Source organism: Typopeltis vanoorti, chromosome 17 (genome assembly GCF_054136105.1).
Source record: "Typopeltis vanoorti isolate ZY-2024b chromosome 17, IOZ_Tvanoo_1.0, whole genome shotgun sequence".
NCBI lineage: Eukaryota > Metazoa > Arthropoda > Arachnida > Uropygi > Thelyphonidae > Typopeltis > Typopeltis vanoorti.
In genome coordinates, this window is record NC_143565.1 from 49,764,521 (window position 1) to 49,779,175 (window position 14,655).

General features: G+C 36.6%; 1 protein-coding gene across 1 annotated transcript in view; it reads right to left on the bottom strand.

Annotated features, from left to right (window-relative positions):
• LOC150097377 (uncharacterized) overlaps nucleotides 1-14,655 on the bottom strand; it is a 327,966-nt gene that overhangs the window by 43,239 nt on the left and 270,072 nt on the right. Inside the window, exon 10 of the mRNA XM_090407657.1 lies at nucleotides 3,854-4,020. Coding sequence (XP_090263783.1) covers nucleotides 3,854-4,020 — 167 coding nt within the window. The remainder of the gene's footprint in view (nucleotides 1-3,853; nucleotides 4,021-14,655) is intronic.

Consider the following 14,655-nt stretch of genomic DNA (forward strand, 5'->3'; position numbering starts at 1 on the left):
GACTTATTTCACAGGAACTTTTGATATGCTTTCTTCTTTTCCTTCATTGCCTCTTTAACTTCCAGTGTCCACCATGGAGTTCTAATTTTTCTCTCTTTGCAGACAACTTCATCACATGCCTCTCTAGCTGAATCAATCAGGGCTTTCTTCAAGGCTTGCCACTGAATCTCCAAGGTTTGATTCCTGTTCTCAAACTCGTTCATTTTTTCTTCAATAATTTTTGTGTATTTTAGTCTACAGTTCACACCTGAGAGCTACTCAACTTTTATTTGCTTTAAAACTTTCTTACATGTTCTTCTTTTCAATATGAAATTCAATTTTATCCTGCTCAAGACTAAATAGTGATCACTTCCAATTTCAAATCCTCTGTACACTCTGGTGTCCTGCACCAGGGAGAAAACATCACTATCAACAATAACATAGTCAATGAGACTTTTCTTATTCCTTGCCTCTTCTCTCTCCATGTAAATTTGTGCACATTTTTATGTTGGAACATAGTGTTAGTAATAACCAGTCCATGTCCTGAGCAGAAATCCAACAAATATTTGCCATTAGCTTTGCTCTTTTCTCCTAATTTTCCCAAACTATTTTTGTATGTCTCACAATCATTTCCTACTGTGCTATTTAGATACCCAACAAGGACCAACTTTTCATTTTTCATTGTGTCAGCTGTTTTTTCTAAAGCCTCAAAAAATTCCTCCACTTCTACCATAGTAGAACCTTCTGTGGGACCATAGGCACAAATAAGTCTCATTGTCCAATTCCCCATTCTGATATTAGCCCACATCTCTCTACTTGAGACTGCCTGCCATTCAAGAAGATAAGCCTCATATTTTGTGTTGGCTACTCCTTCTTTTCCTTGATTGTCATTTCCTGAATATAACATTTTGTATTTGTTGCTCAAAAAAAAAAAAGATCTCACCAGTTTTTGTCTTTTTTGTTTCAGTCAACACTATTATGTCGATCTGGTACTTATATAATTCGTCAGCCAGCTAGCTTCATTTCTTTGCCATTCAGGCTTCTTAAGTTGATAGTACCGATCTTTAACTCTGGTGATGTTGAGTTGGGGTTTATTTTCAGATTTGTTCCAGTAGCTGACTTTTCGCTGTTCGCCCTGGTTCCCTGGCAAAAATAACGGGGGGCCTTGTTTAATCAGGCGACACCCCAGCCGGCATGAAATTTTGTTATGTTGTACCATCAATTTTTATTTTGGTTTAACCAATAAGAATACAATTTGGTCGGCTAAATCCCAAATGGCCAGTCCATCCTCGTTCATTCAGTATCCAAGTAGATACCCAACAGGGTGCACCACGAGAAGGTGAGGATTGGACATTAGGTCAGAAGCCCTGGTCGGTTCTCTGCATTCCTTTAAAGGCTATGTGGAGGTCTCCTCTGAGTTATACAGCTTTGACCCTTAAGCACCCCCTAACTGCACTATTTGTTGACAAATATATTACACAGACTGCAAATATCTCTGTACCTTATTCAGTGACACAATAAAACTACTTGTTTTTCTAGCAACTGCATTATAGTAGTTGTTGGGCAGGGCATGTTGTTCCCTATATAGGGACAGCTGCTTCCAGTCTTCGGACACTGTAGAGAGTAAAAATTTATCTATTCCTAACTGAAAATGAATCCTATATCTATAAGAAGAATGCATCTGATGAAAGCCAACAAACTAGAAATATATGTGGGAAATTCACGTTCTAGTGATGAGTTTCCTGAGCCTCTGTCAAAAAGAAAAAAAATCTGCATGTAATGAAGTTTGAATTTTCTAAGATGTAGTGAATAATTCAGATAATGATTTCAATCAAGTATTGTATTTACAGAGCAGTTCCTCATCTGACAAGGAAGATATTTCACTAAGTAAGGTTTCAGAATTTTCAGTTTCAAATGAATGGAATCCAGTAACTAATGTGGCAGTACCGGTTCAGGAGTATAGTAGAACAGATGAGCTAATTTTACCACTTGATGCAGAAAATCCATCTGCAGTGAACTCTGTGTTTCTAACTGATGACCTAATGGAATTTATGGTAACAGAATCTAACAGATATGCAGATCAGTGCTTATCTACAATTCAGGATTGTGAAACTACAGGTAGACAAGTGAAAATAAAACTTATTAAGAATAAAATTATTTATGCATATACTATGTAAAAAAAAAAACACTAATCATTAGTAAATAAAAGAATTATCAGAAAATAAAGTGAAATATATAAAAGAAAAAAAAATACACATAGCAAGCACAATAAATTGTACAAGACGATTTGCTCCTCCATCAACCCACATGAATCACCTGATGAGCATTATTAGATCGTAGGATAATCCCCTCCCTATAGTTATTTAATGAGCTAGCAATGTATCATAAATACAAATAGTTTAGAGTTTATAGGATCATGTATTCACTATACATGATCTTTTAATTATGAATATATGAATAATTAACAGATGTTAATTATTCATAATCCATTTTACAGTACTAAAAGTATTTTTATTCATGCCTATTCTTTTTCTGCCTTATATTTGATATTCTTTATATCTTTTAGTAAATCAAGTATAATAACTAATCATCAAATATATCATTCTCTTTAATTATTGTTTTTTATATACTCTGAAAAGAACACTCCTTTTCACCTACCCCCCCCCCCCAGCATCTGGAAGAAAACCATCGTGAAAAGTGGCACGTCTGATTCTGCTCACTTCACCAGACCAGATGGCTAGGTTCGCAGCAAGAGAGCTATGATTGCCTGACATGAATATCAGGATATCCGATCACTAATCATTGGTGGAACTGGACTACATCCGGTTCCACCAATACAGCCACTCAGGTCTTGCTGACCATGTGATGGACACCCAGCACAGAATACGCTGGAAGAAGGCCACTTTATTAGACCACAGCAAGTACAAGTATGAAAGATTATTCCTTGAATCATCCTCAGCTCTGAATATCTTCCCGAATCTCAACAAATTTGGGTGCATGAGACTGCCCCAAATTTGGGAAGCTTACATTGTAAGATCGTCAACGCAATTTAGCTAGCTAGGGGGGCACCTTTAGGACTCTAGGATTGACTTCGGTTGCCTTTCTTCAGCCTCATTTGCTCAGTGTGAGTACCTGATCACAAAACAATATGTGTGTACATGTTGTTTTGTGATCCCTGAAGATGGCAACATAACATTGCCGAAATATAGGTAGTTATTAATTAAAGTTTTTATAATTAATAATTTAGTTTATGTTGTCATTTCCTAAAAAAATTAAAGTATTATCTGCAAGAATTAAAAGGTGTTAAGTGAATTTTTAAGGAAACCAATATCTCAGAACCAAATCAAGTGAATATGGCATGCAATTAATTAACAAATTCTAGACATGTATTTCAAGAAACTGTTATACAGAGATTACATAAGAGGAGGTCTACAGCATAACATCTAGTGTCTTGCATTTTTCAGGACATTCAGATAAGAAATAAAATCTTATCTGAATGTCCTTTTTCTCTTTTTTAGCTCCTTGATCATAAGTACAAATTTATAATGTACCATGCCTTTATAAATAAAATGCTATCCAAAGTGTAGTCAACTCTTCTATTCTGAATTCTTTGAATGTGTTATGCAAACTACCAATGGACACTTAGATGGAAAAACTCTTACAAAACATTGACACAGTGAAATTTTCCAATTCTCACATATCCTCTTTTCACCTAATCCAATAAATGCATTAACTACAACAGATATGTTTTTATATTATCACCTATTACAGTTAATGGAACAAGATTATACATAGAACTCTATCATGATATTAAAAATGACAAAAATAAAGTGGTAGCAAAACTAATTTCAAAATACATAAATTTCTAACTTACCGGATCTTTTTTAATACACTGATCCAATTCAAGATGAGTAACACTTTTATTGTGTTTCATGGATAATGCAAGAGCCATCAATCCTGCTACTTTGACATTATTGTCTTTGAGATCTAACTGTGTAACGTGCTGGTTGTCTGCTATGTACTCTGCCAAGGCAACGGCACCTTCAAATAGAAATTTTGATATGTTTACTAATATGTATTATCATAAAAACTAACAGTCTTTTATATGATTGTTTGGATCATTTCTGTGTGAATTTGCATTTTTTGATTATTTAATTTTATAAATATTTATAATCATATTTATTTTTTATAATGCATAGAAAGTAAAATACTTACTCTTAACTAATCTGAAGAAATTGAACTGAATGCATTATGCTAATTTAAAAAAATATATATAAAGAGACAGACATTCAAACCTGATTTCCTGTTTTTGGCTGAATTCCAAATTATGTTACAACAATTACTATCCAAACTACATGATTCCTTTGACCATCAGGATGGTACTTATACTTTTGTACTGCATAATTCCTCAGCAGAAGAAGCACAATATTGAATCTCCTCTTTTTGACCTTCTGTGATTAAAATTTCCTTGCCTCATTATGTATCATTCATCTACAATCTTTACTGCCTTCTCCAATTCTGAAAATCATTTTGCAATATCCTAAAAGTGAAGTCATCTATCTTAGCAAGTTTAATATTCATTAACCCCAAATGTCTCTCTTTTTCGAATTTCCACCGACTAATTCAGTTCATAATCTCATACAAGTTTCATCTTTAGTGGAATGTCCTCCCATCAGCCATTCACAATCAAGTATGCTACAATGATGTTATGTGGGAAGATCTCCAAGACTTTTACTCTTCCTTTCCTCAGTCAGGCTACTGTTTCTGTTCTCAGGATCCAGATACTTGTTGTGATCATGTTATAGAAATTATCTATGTGGAATGAAGGCCCTTTGTTCCCTAAACTCTGTTCCTTTCACACCCAGTATCCAAGCCATTGTTTTCCAAGATGTGTGCCAGATCATCACACGTGTGATCGCCAAGGCAGTCTAAACAAAAACAGACAGCATCATGGGTGGCACGGAACAGGGCTCTGACTTCATCCTCTGCATTGATGTCTTCAATAGCTGCAAAACAATTAATTGGGTTAAGTATGACTTTCAAAGGGCTAAATGTAGAGAACTTGCCTCATGCACACTAGCAGTCATGCCTTCTGGTCTCCTGCAGGGGCTGTTTTATGTAGTTGTTATCCATCTGTGCTTCCATCCTTTGTTTGCTCAGATAGCATTGTTGCTACATCACCTAAAAATAAAGCTGACTGGGGAAGGTTGCCTCTATCTATACCTGGTACGGTGCATCACATTCTAAAGAATCTTGAATATGACTAGTTGTGTTCAGAAGGTGTACTCCTAGGATGATGCCTGTCTTTATCATCTCTATACTATATTAGAGTCAGCTGGCATCTGCCAAACAGTATGAAAGCAAGTCCAAATATGGCCAATTCCAAAAATGTGGGTGGGGGAGAATGGGTGTCTGCCATCGTGCTGTCAGTCTGTTGCTCTCAATTTGGTGCCATCTGAGATAATGGAAAAAATTATTAACAGTCAATGTCTTCAACACCTGGAGAACTATCATCTAATCAATAACTACCAATATGGATTCCATCACTCAACATTTACAGCAGATCCTCTTTGTGTGCATTGTCCACTTTTAGACATGTATTATAGAAAGGTCCACAGAAATATGTACTGTTTGTATTCAATATCCAAGGCATCTAAAAGGACTTCAAGTGCCTTCTCAACAGGTTACTAAAAGGGCTTTATCATCAATCTCTTCTCAGCAGGTTACAGGTTTATGGTCTCCCTTATTAACTGGATTGCCAAGATTTCTCATGAGTTGTTCAATACACATGGTAGTGGAGGGTGTTCTCTCTCTCTTTTTCTTCTGATCTTCCTATGAATGCAGATGTTACTCCAGCCTCTGTTGTCTCACCTTCCCTCTTCCTCATATATATAAACAATCATAAACAATCTTCTCTCACTGACCTCTAGTAATATTCACAATTTTACTGATGATAGCACTCTTGCATTTTTCTGCTAATATGTGGCAAGCTATGCAGTGTTTACCAGTGGTGCCCTACAGCCTGATCTCCAATACCAACCTTCAGTAGTGTATTGACAACCTGGTTGCCTTAAGTGCTTCCAAAGCTTTTTTTTTTCCCACAAAAAAAAACAAAACAAAAAAAACTTGGTTCTTCCCGTGCTTCTGATAATGCTTAGCTCAGCAATAAAGTTCAGATTTCTCTTCTTGGACTGACACTTTTTGTAGTATCCCCAGTTTCCGGGGATCCTTAGCATCTTTTCATCTGTCCAGCTGCTGGATCCTGGGTCAACCATGCCTTCAAATATTGCTCTCACATTTGGGATGGTCCACTAGAGGCTCCTTAGAAATTCTTAGTGCCATGGCAGAGCAGTTTGACTTGACTTGATGACAGCTATCTCACAGATGGTCATGGGTACTGTTCAGTAGAGCTAGCATCCATCATATTGTCTATCCCATTTCTGTTGGGCCTACATTGGCATGGGCAGCAGCTACCCAGCAACCTCTTGAAATTGAAGTGCTGACTCACTGAATCTCTTACTCCCATTCCTCTTTCATTCCATTTGCCTCAGTTCCGTAGCTCTCTGGGAAGAAATATCAACATTGCTTTTCTCTGTAAGCATAAACATTAACTGTGATATAAAATGTAAATGAAATCTAAGCAATTTTAATTCTAAAAATTCTATTATATTATACATTTAATTTACTTATATTCTATATTTAAATGTTAAAAGTTTATTTTTCACTTGGTTAGATTTTTCACTTTGGTTAGACTATAATAAATTTAGTTTAATCCTTTATCCAAGTGTGAGCAAACAAAGTTTGCACCTGAAAATATCTTCAGGACTGGGGTAAGGTAGTACAACACCGGGAAACTCGTAGCAAAGGTGGACCAAGCTAACATCACTCACTCCTATCTTAGTATCCCTCATAATGTAAAACACATCTCCTTGCAGATATGTAGAATGTTATGCATTAAGGGAAGGGCCACTATCCAGACTAGTTTCGACCTTTATTGAGGTCTCTTCAGTGGGAGCCAGGCCCAGAAGTGGAGATACCAGGCAGAAGCAATGGCGAAGTCATCTTTACCTACAGGAGTTGCCAAAAGGTATGCCACCTTTTTATTAAATTACTCTGGATTTAGAGAAAGATGTTAAAAGTTTATTTTTCACTTGGTTAGACTATAATAAATTTAGTTTAATCCTTTATCCAAGTGTGAGCAAACAAAGTTTGCCCCTGAAAATATCTTCAGGACTCGGGTAAGGTAGTACAACACCGGGAAATGTCAGAAGTAGGAATAATTTATACACCCAAGCTACAAGATCTCTTTACACCTTCAAAAATAAAGAACTGCCAGTTATGTTATTGCCTATATGAGTTACAATGCTGTTCTGATGAATTTTACAATACAACCATGAGGATTTACATGCCATTTAACAAACTGGATATGGATAGTGATAACCTGCCTTTCTAAAGGATTTCCAATCAACAAGCCTCTCACTATAAATCTGTAAGTGACTGTAATACAGTATTCTTAAAAACAGCATTTAGCCTTTCTTCAAGTACCCCGCCTCCCCATGCTTTATAGTTTTCTTGCTTTAGTCAGCTTACTGTTAATTCTTCTTAACTGTTAATTTATCCTTAATTATCTTTCATTACTTCTGACATTTAACTACTGAATTAGTTTGTATGGAGTAATATAACAAAGGAGGCAGTCAACTTTTTCTTTAACTTTGATATGAGTAGTTTCATGTGATTACACATGTGCAAGACATACTTGTTGGCAATTTAAACAGTTTGTGAGAAAAAAAGCAGGATGGTATGAGAAATTGTCAAAATATGCATTTATTAGGGAGATAAAAGAATGCGAGGTTTATGAATGTTAGAAAGCATTCTAATAAAGGAACAAATGATATGACAAACGGTGATGTGTACAACAGAGAGAGAGAGAGCATGAATGAAAGTGTTATGAGTGCATGACAGTGAGAGATGTGTGTGTGTGTGAAAGAGTGTGAGATAGGTAGCATGGAAATAATGGGGGAGGGGAGGAGAAGAGTGCTATATGATAGGAAAAATCTCACAACTTATGTACTTCATAGGACTAAATGAGAATTAAAAAGACTAGTAAAGCACCCGGTGAAAAGCAAGAAAGGAAATAAAATATGAGAAGAAAAAAAGAAGCAAACATGTAAAAGAACAGAAAAGGATGAAAAAGAATACAGTGATAGACAGAAAATCCATGATTAGCAGCATATCAGATGAAATAACAATGAAAGTGTGTTTTCCAAGAATGTGACAAATGAATTGAAAGATTTGCTGAATGAAATGAGAGTCAAGACTGTGAGCCTGCTGCTAAGGTATTACATGACAGAGAGATGTACTTGCACATAGACTGTGCACAAGAAACAGTGTGCAGTATGTTGGTGTATAGGAGACTTTTAATGATAGATAGGATTTGGACTTATAGAATGAATTACACTTAAATGGATTTGGCATTAAATTCTTGTAGAAACTGTTGTTCGGTGAAAAAGTGTATAAATTTCCACCACTTACATTAAACAGAGAGTGAGAAAATGACAGTATGGATGGGGGTAAATTCTTGGGCAATTATTGCATAACGACAAGGTCTTTGGACTCCCTGGAGGTGTCATGTGTGACAGAACTAGTTCTATTTCTTGTGTGACAGAACTAGTTCTATCACACAAGAAAAGCAATAACTAAGACAGTCAAATAAGGAATTTTACTAATGAATCAAACTCAGACTGCTTATTTGAACGAGTCAGATTTTATGTTACTTGAATATGCATCAGCCTGGTGGTTAGTTATCATGCATGTTCACATTTGGTGCATCAGGAAAAAAAAAAGTGATGAATTTTTAACATTGTTAAATGAACTGAGTCCAATAATTATTGGTTGGTTGATTGATTTAAGATTTATTGGTGCAAGGACAGCAAAGGTCATACTGCACCATAGCAAAAGTTACAGCAATATAGAAGGTATTAAAAACAGTCATAAAGGGATAAATTAATACATAATATGTATGTACAAAAAATAAAGTTAAACGGTGACACTCCACCAGAATATGACAAATGGCAAGATTCGTGTTACATTTTTCACACATAAGTGAGTCATTAGCCCTCAGTAGATAAGAATGTGTAAGATGAGTGCGACTTACGCAGAGCCTAGCAAGAATAACTTCTTATTTTCTGTTTCTACACTGACTAAACTGCCAATGCCTAATTCCAGGCTTAATATCATGCAATTTTTTTTGTTAGTGCTTCCTACCATGCTAACTGCCATTTGGCAATTAGCTTTGATTTTATAAAATGTCTGTAGCCTGTATAGGGAATGATTGCTGTTCTAGCAGCTGCATCTGCAGTCTCATTTCTCTTAATTCCAATGTGGCTGGGAATCCAGCACAACCAAACATCAAAATTAAATGTTTTCATTTTGTACAACATTTGTAACAACTCACAAAACACTGGATGTGGATTATACATAGGAGAGGAGATAACCTGTAAAGAACAGAGTCTGTATAAATTACATACTTTTGGTAGCAGTTTTCTTTTATATGCACAAGTGCAAACTGCATGGCATGCAACTCTGTTGTATAATTAATGCAATCAGGTAGGATTTGGTTGGAGATAGTAATGTCAAGAAGCAGATAACCTGTAAAGAACTGAGTCTGTATAAATTACATACTTTTGGTAGCAGTTTTCTTTTATATGCACAAGTGCAAACTGCATGGCAATCAACTCTGCTGTATAATTACTGCAATCAGGTAGGATTTGGTTGGAGATAATAATGTCAAGAAACACAGCAGCACAGTCAACACAAGTATCAGTTCTTGAGCCATCAGTATAGATGGGCAAGAAATTGGAGTGGGCTGCTATGTGTGCATTAAATAATTGCAGGTAAACAAATGAAGGGGTATGAGAATTCTGTAGCTGACAAGTGGGAGGTTGCAGGATGGAGTGTAAACCTGCTATGGAGGGATGCTGTTATGTTTGGTGAAGGCAATGTTAACATTCATGCCAACAGCTTGCACAGTCTCTTTAACATGCATACCAAAAAGACGTATGGCAGTCTGATGATATTGAGCTTCCCAGTGCAGAGAAAATAGACTAGTCCATGTAGGATGATCTGAAAGAGACGAGACTTTATCTTTAGGGCATAATTAAGAGACAACTGTTTCTATCTAAGTGACACAGCTGGTTCATTTGCTTCAACATAAAGGCTTTTTGTGGGCAATGTGAAAAAGGTACCAATAGCTATCTGTATACCCTGATGATGGATGGGATTCAACTATTGCAGGTTACTCTGACTTGCAAACCATAGACTTGAAACCAATATTCCAGCTTTGAATGAATAGGTGCATGATAAAAACAAAGTAATGAAGATTGATCAGCACTTATTCCGTACAGGATAGAGTGCAAAGGGGATTCAATGCTCTCTCTCTTGAACGTTTTCCTTAGTTGGCAAATGTGTGCAAGGAATATAAGTTTTCTGTCAAAAATTAGTCTCAAGAACTTGACTTCTGTTGCAACTTGAATAACAGTTTGTCCCATTTTAATACAGGATCTGAGTGAAGAGCACATTTTTGGCAGAAATGCATGCAGACAGTTTTCTGCTGAAAACCTGAACCCAATACTAAGAATCCATAAAGAGACACAACTGATTGCTTATTGAAGTTGTCTTTCAATTACCCTTGTGTTACAAGAGTTATGGTAAATTGTGAATTCATCAACAAATAGAGCACTACCTACAGCGGGAGGAAACTGTTTAGTGATTGAGTTAATTTTGATAGCAAAAATCATCACACTTAAGACAGGGCTTTGGGAAACACTCTGTTCTTAATGATGTGGCCGAGATACACACCTCCCACTCTAACTCGGAAAACTTGGCTAGACAGAAATTTTAATAAATACAGGAAGGTGTCCTCTGAGACCTGGGTTATAGAGGTCTTTTAATACGAGGGTGGTCTGAAAAGTTCTCGGTCTCAACCATAGATGGCAACACTATCGGCAAGATTTTTTTTTTCTAAGTTGGTACATCTGTCATAAGCATCCATGTGAAATTACAAGTCATTCTATCAAGTAGTTTGTTTTATACAGCTGTCTGAAGCAAAAGTGTTCTGAATCCCTTGAAATGGATAAAATCAAGTATCATGCGGTTATAAAATTCTTTGTAAAAGAAAGTTTAACGTCAAAAGAAATTCATTTGAAGTTTATGGGCACTCTTCTCCTTCATTTTTGATAATTTAAGAAATGGGCTGCCGAGTTTAAACATGGCCATACCAGGCTTGAAGATGATCCACATGAATGACATCCAAAAAAGTGTAACAACACCAGAAATCATTGATCAAGTGCACGATATGGTATTGGATGACCAGTGAGTCAAAGTACATGAAATTGCTGAGACTAGCAATTTCATGGCATTTGAAAAGAATGTGCAGGACATATTTTGCATGAAGAATTGCAAATGAAAAAGCTTTGCACATGATGGGTGCTGTGCTTGCTCACAGCAGATCAAAAACACACTTGCATGAAAATCTCTGAACAATGCTTGGAGCATGTTAACAAGAATAAAACTGATTTTGTGCATCGATTTATTTCTATGAATGAGACTTGGATTCACCATTACATACCAGAATCCAAACAGTAGTCAGTGGACAGAAGCCGGTTGTTCAGCACCAAAGAACACAAAGTTGGTTCCATCAGCAGGAAAAGTCATGGCATCGGTGTTTTGGGATGCTAAAGGCATTTTGTTTATTAATTATCTTGAAAAGGGTAAAACAATAACCGGAATATTATTCCCATCTTTTAACTAGACTAGACGAAAAAATTTGTGAGAAAAGACCCGGTTGGTAGAAGAAAAAAAATCACCTTTCATCAGGACGATGCACCTGCCCACAAAGGTGTTTTGGCAATGGGAAAATTAAAGGATCTGCACTATGAATTGTTGGAACATCCACCCTATTCCCCCAGATTTGGCTCCCTCTGACTTCTATCTATTCCCAAAACAAATTCTTCCTTACCGGTCAGCGTTTTTCTTCGAATCAAGAGGTGATTGCAGCTGTAGAGGGGCATTTTGCAGATCTTACCGAGAACCACTACAGAGACAGGATAATTACACTGGAGCATCGCTGGAATAAATGTATTAGTCTTAAGGGAGATTATGTTGAAAAATAAAAATAATTTTGAAATTATAAATTCGTTTTTTCATTGTTAGGCCGAGAACATTTCAGACCACCCTCATACACTATATCCCCAGACTGTGTCATATGCTTTTTCCATACCAAAGAATATTGAAACCAGATGTTCCTGTTTCAAGAATGCATCTCTTATATGAGTGTCTAAACATACCAAATGTTCCAAAGTTGAATGATATCTACGAAAGCCAAACTGTGAACTGGAGAGATGATTGTTGCTTTCTAAATACCAGAGAAGTCTGGCATTAACCATTTTCTCTAATATCTTACAAAGGCAGCTGGTCAGAGCAATAGGTCAATAATTGTTTGCTTGTGTTAGATCATTTCCTGATTTTGGGATAGCAACGATAACTGATTTATGCCTAGAATCCAGAAACTCTTCCTCTGTAAGTATTCTTTATATATTAAGAGAAGGAGATTCATAGAAGATGATGGAAGATCTTTTATCATTTCATAATGGATGTCATCAGGCCCCACTTCACTGGAGTGAGACAGTAAAAGGGCTCCATTCAGTTCCTCCTTAACAAATGGCTGGGTAAACAGCTCAAGCCCATTGGCAGAAAAATTTAGCCTGTGTTTCTCTTGCTGCTATTTCAGTATTAAAAATTCAGGAGGATATGAAGCTGTTGCTGAGATTCTGGCAAATGTTTTCCCAAAGTGTTTGCAATAGCTTTGGGATCAGTGATAACACTTCTATTATGGTCTAAGGTAGACAAATGATGTGTTCTCTATCTACCTTTCAATTTCTGGATTTTATCCCATACAATGTTTGCACTGGTCATTTGATTAATTGATGAGCTAAATTGGATCCAAGATTGTTTTTGACTCTGACGTCTCACATAACATGCTGTGGCCCAATCATGCTTAAAAGCTATTAAGTTTGATGTGGTGGGGAACAAAATATACCCCATTCTGTGCTGATCTTTTTTGGCTGTCTGGCATTCTAGGTTCCACAAAGGCCTCGGATAGAGTGGAAATTGAGATGATGGTCTTGGAATGGAGGCCTGGACAATGCAGTCTGTTACATACTTCTTAATAATACTGCTTAATTGATAGATGTTTGACTGACAGTATTAGCATTAAAATTTTGCTAGATGGGACACAGTGCCAGTCAGTCTGGTCCATTTTCTATATGGGCATCCATGTAGGGAAACATGGTCCCTGTGAAGACATTGTGCAAAGAACAGGAAAGTGATTGCTTCCATATCTCACGTAATCAGTGGAAGAATGGAAGGGGAGCAGATGATCGATTGCAGAATATGAGCGGGTAGGCATATGGAAGAAAGTATTGAATCTATTATTCAAAAGTGAGAGATCATTATTGTCAAGGATTCTTTCAATGATTCGACCTCATCTATTTGTGTTCGCACTACCCCCACAGAGTACTGTGGCCATTAAAGTCGCCCATAAGAAGTATGGGTTCAGGCAGTTGCAAGATTAAAGTTTTCAAGATTGATTTCATTTAACTCAGCACTCAGTGGTAAATAAATTGAACATGCTGTAATAAGAAATCCTATGGATAGGCAAATTGCTTCTGCTTCCAGAGCAGTATTAAATTGGACATGATGGAAAGGAGTGTGAATGACTGCTAGGATAGCTACTCCTCCATGAGCAGGACCACCTCCAGCTCTGTCCTTGCATACAACAGTGAAATTCTTGCAAAACCCATGACAGTTCCATTAAAAAAATTTCCTATTGTTCTGGCTTTATTTGGCTGGTTTTTGGGAGGTTGAGGGCTTACCCTTGTCAGGTTTATATTCATCAATTGTTTTTGGGAAGTATAGATGACCAGCATCCATCTCTTCCTCTGGTAAAATATTCAGTACATTTGATGTGTTAGGTTCAGTTGGTAAGTTTAATTTACTTTCAGTGGATACCGAAGTATCCATTTTTTTCTGTGGGGATGTCTGGTGGTTTATCTTTAAGTGATATCTTTGCCATAATATTGTAGGTCATGTGATTGATGCTCTCAACAGAGAAGCACTCATGATCATAAAGTTCAGGTATAGCAAAATTATCAGATGGTGGAATAGACACGAGTTTGAGTTGCTGCTGACATTTTCTTAATTATCACTTTCTCAGCATATGATGATTTCAGAGCAAATGTGGTGGTGGCTAACTTTCTTTTTTGCATCCACATATGATACATTATTTCTGTTTTAATTTTTTATTTCTTTTTCATCTTTCCACTTCTGACATGCATAAGAGTAAGCTGAATGATCTCCCTGACAGTTGACACATTTAGCTTTTTTCGCAAAGCAAGATTTGTTATCATACTCTTTACTACTACATCAAGCACAGGTGGTAGAGCCAAGACAGGCAGTTTGGCCATGTCCATATTTCTGATATTTAGAGCATTTTTAGTGGATTAAGGATGTACACTCTAACAGGAGAGTTGAGATACCCTGCTTTTACAGATGTTGAAGGCTTAGGTGTATCAAAACTAAGGATGATTTTCCTGGTTGGAAAGAGACGACATCCTTACG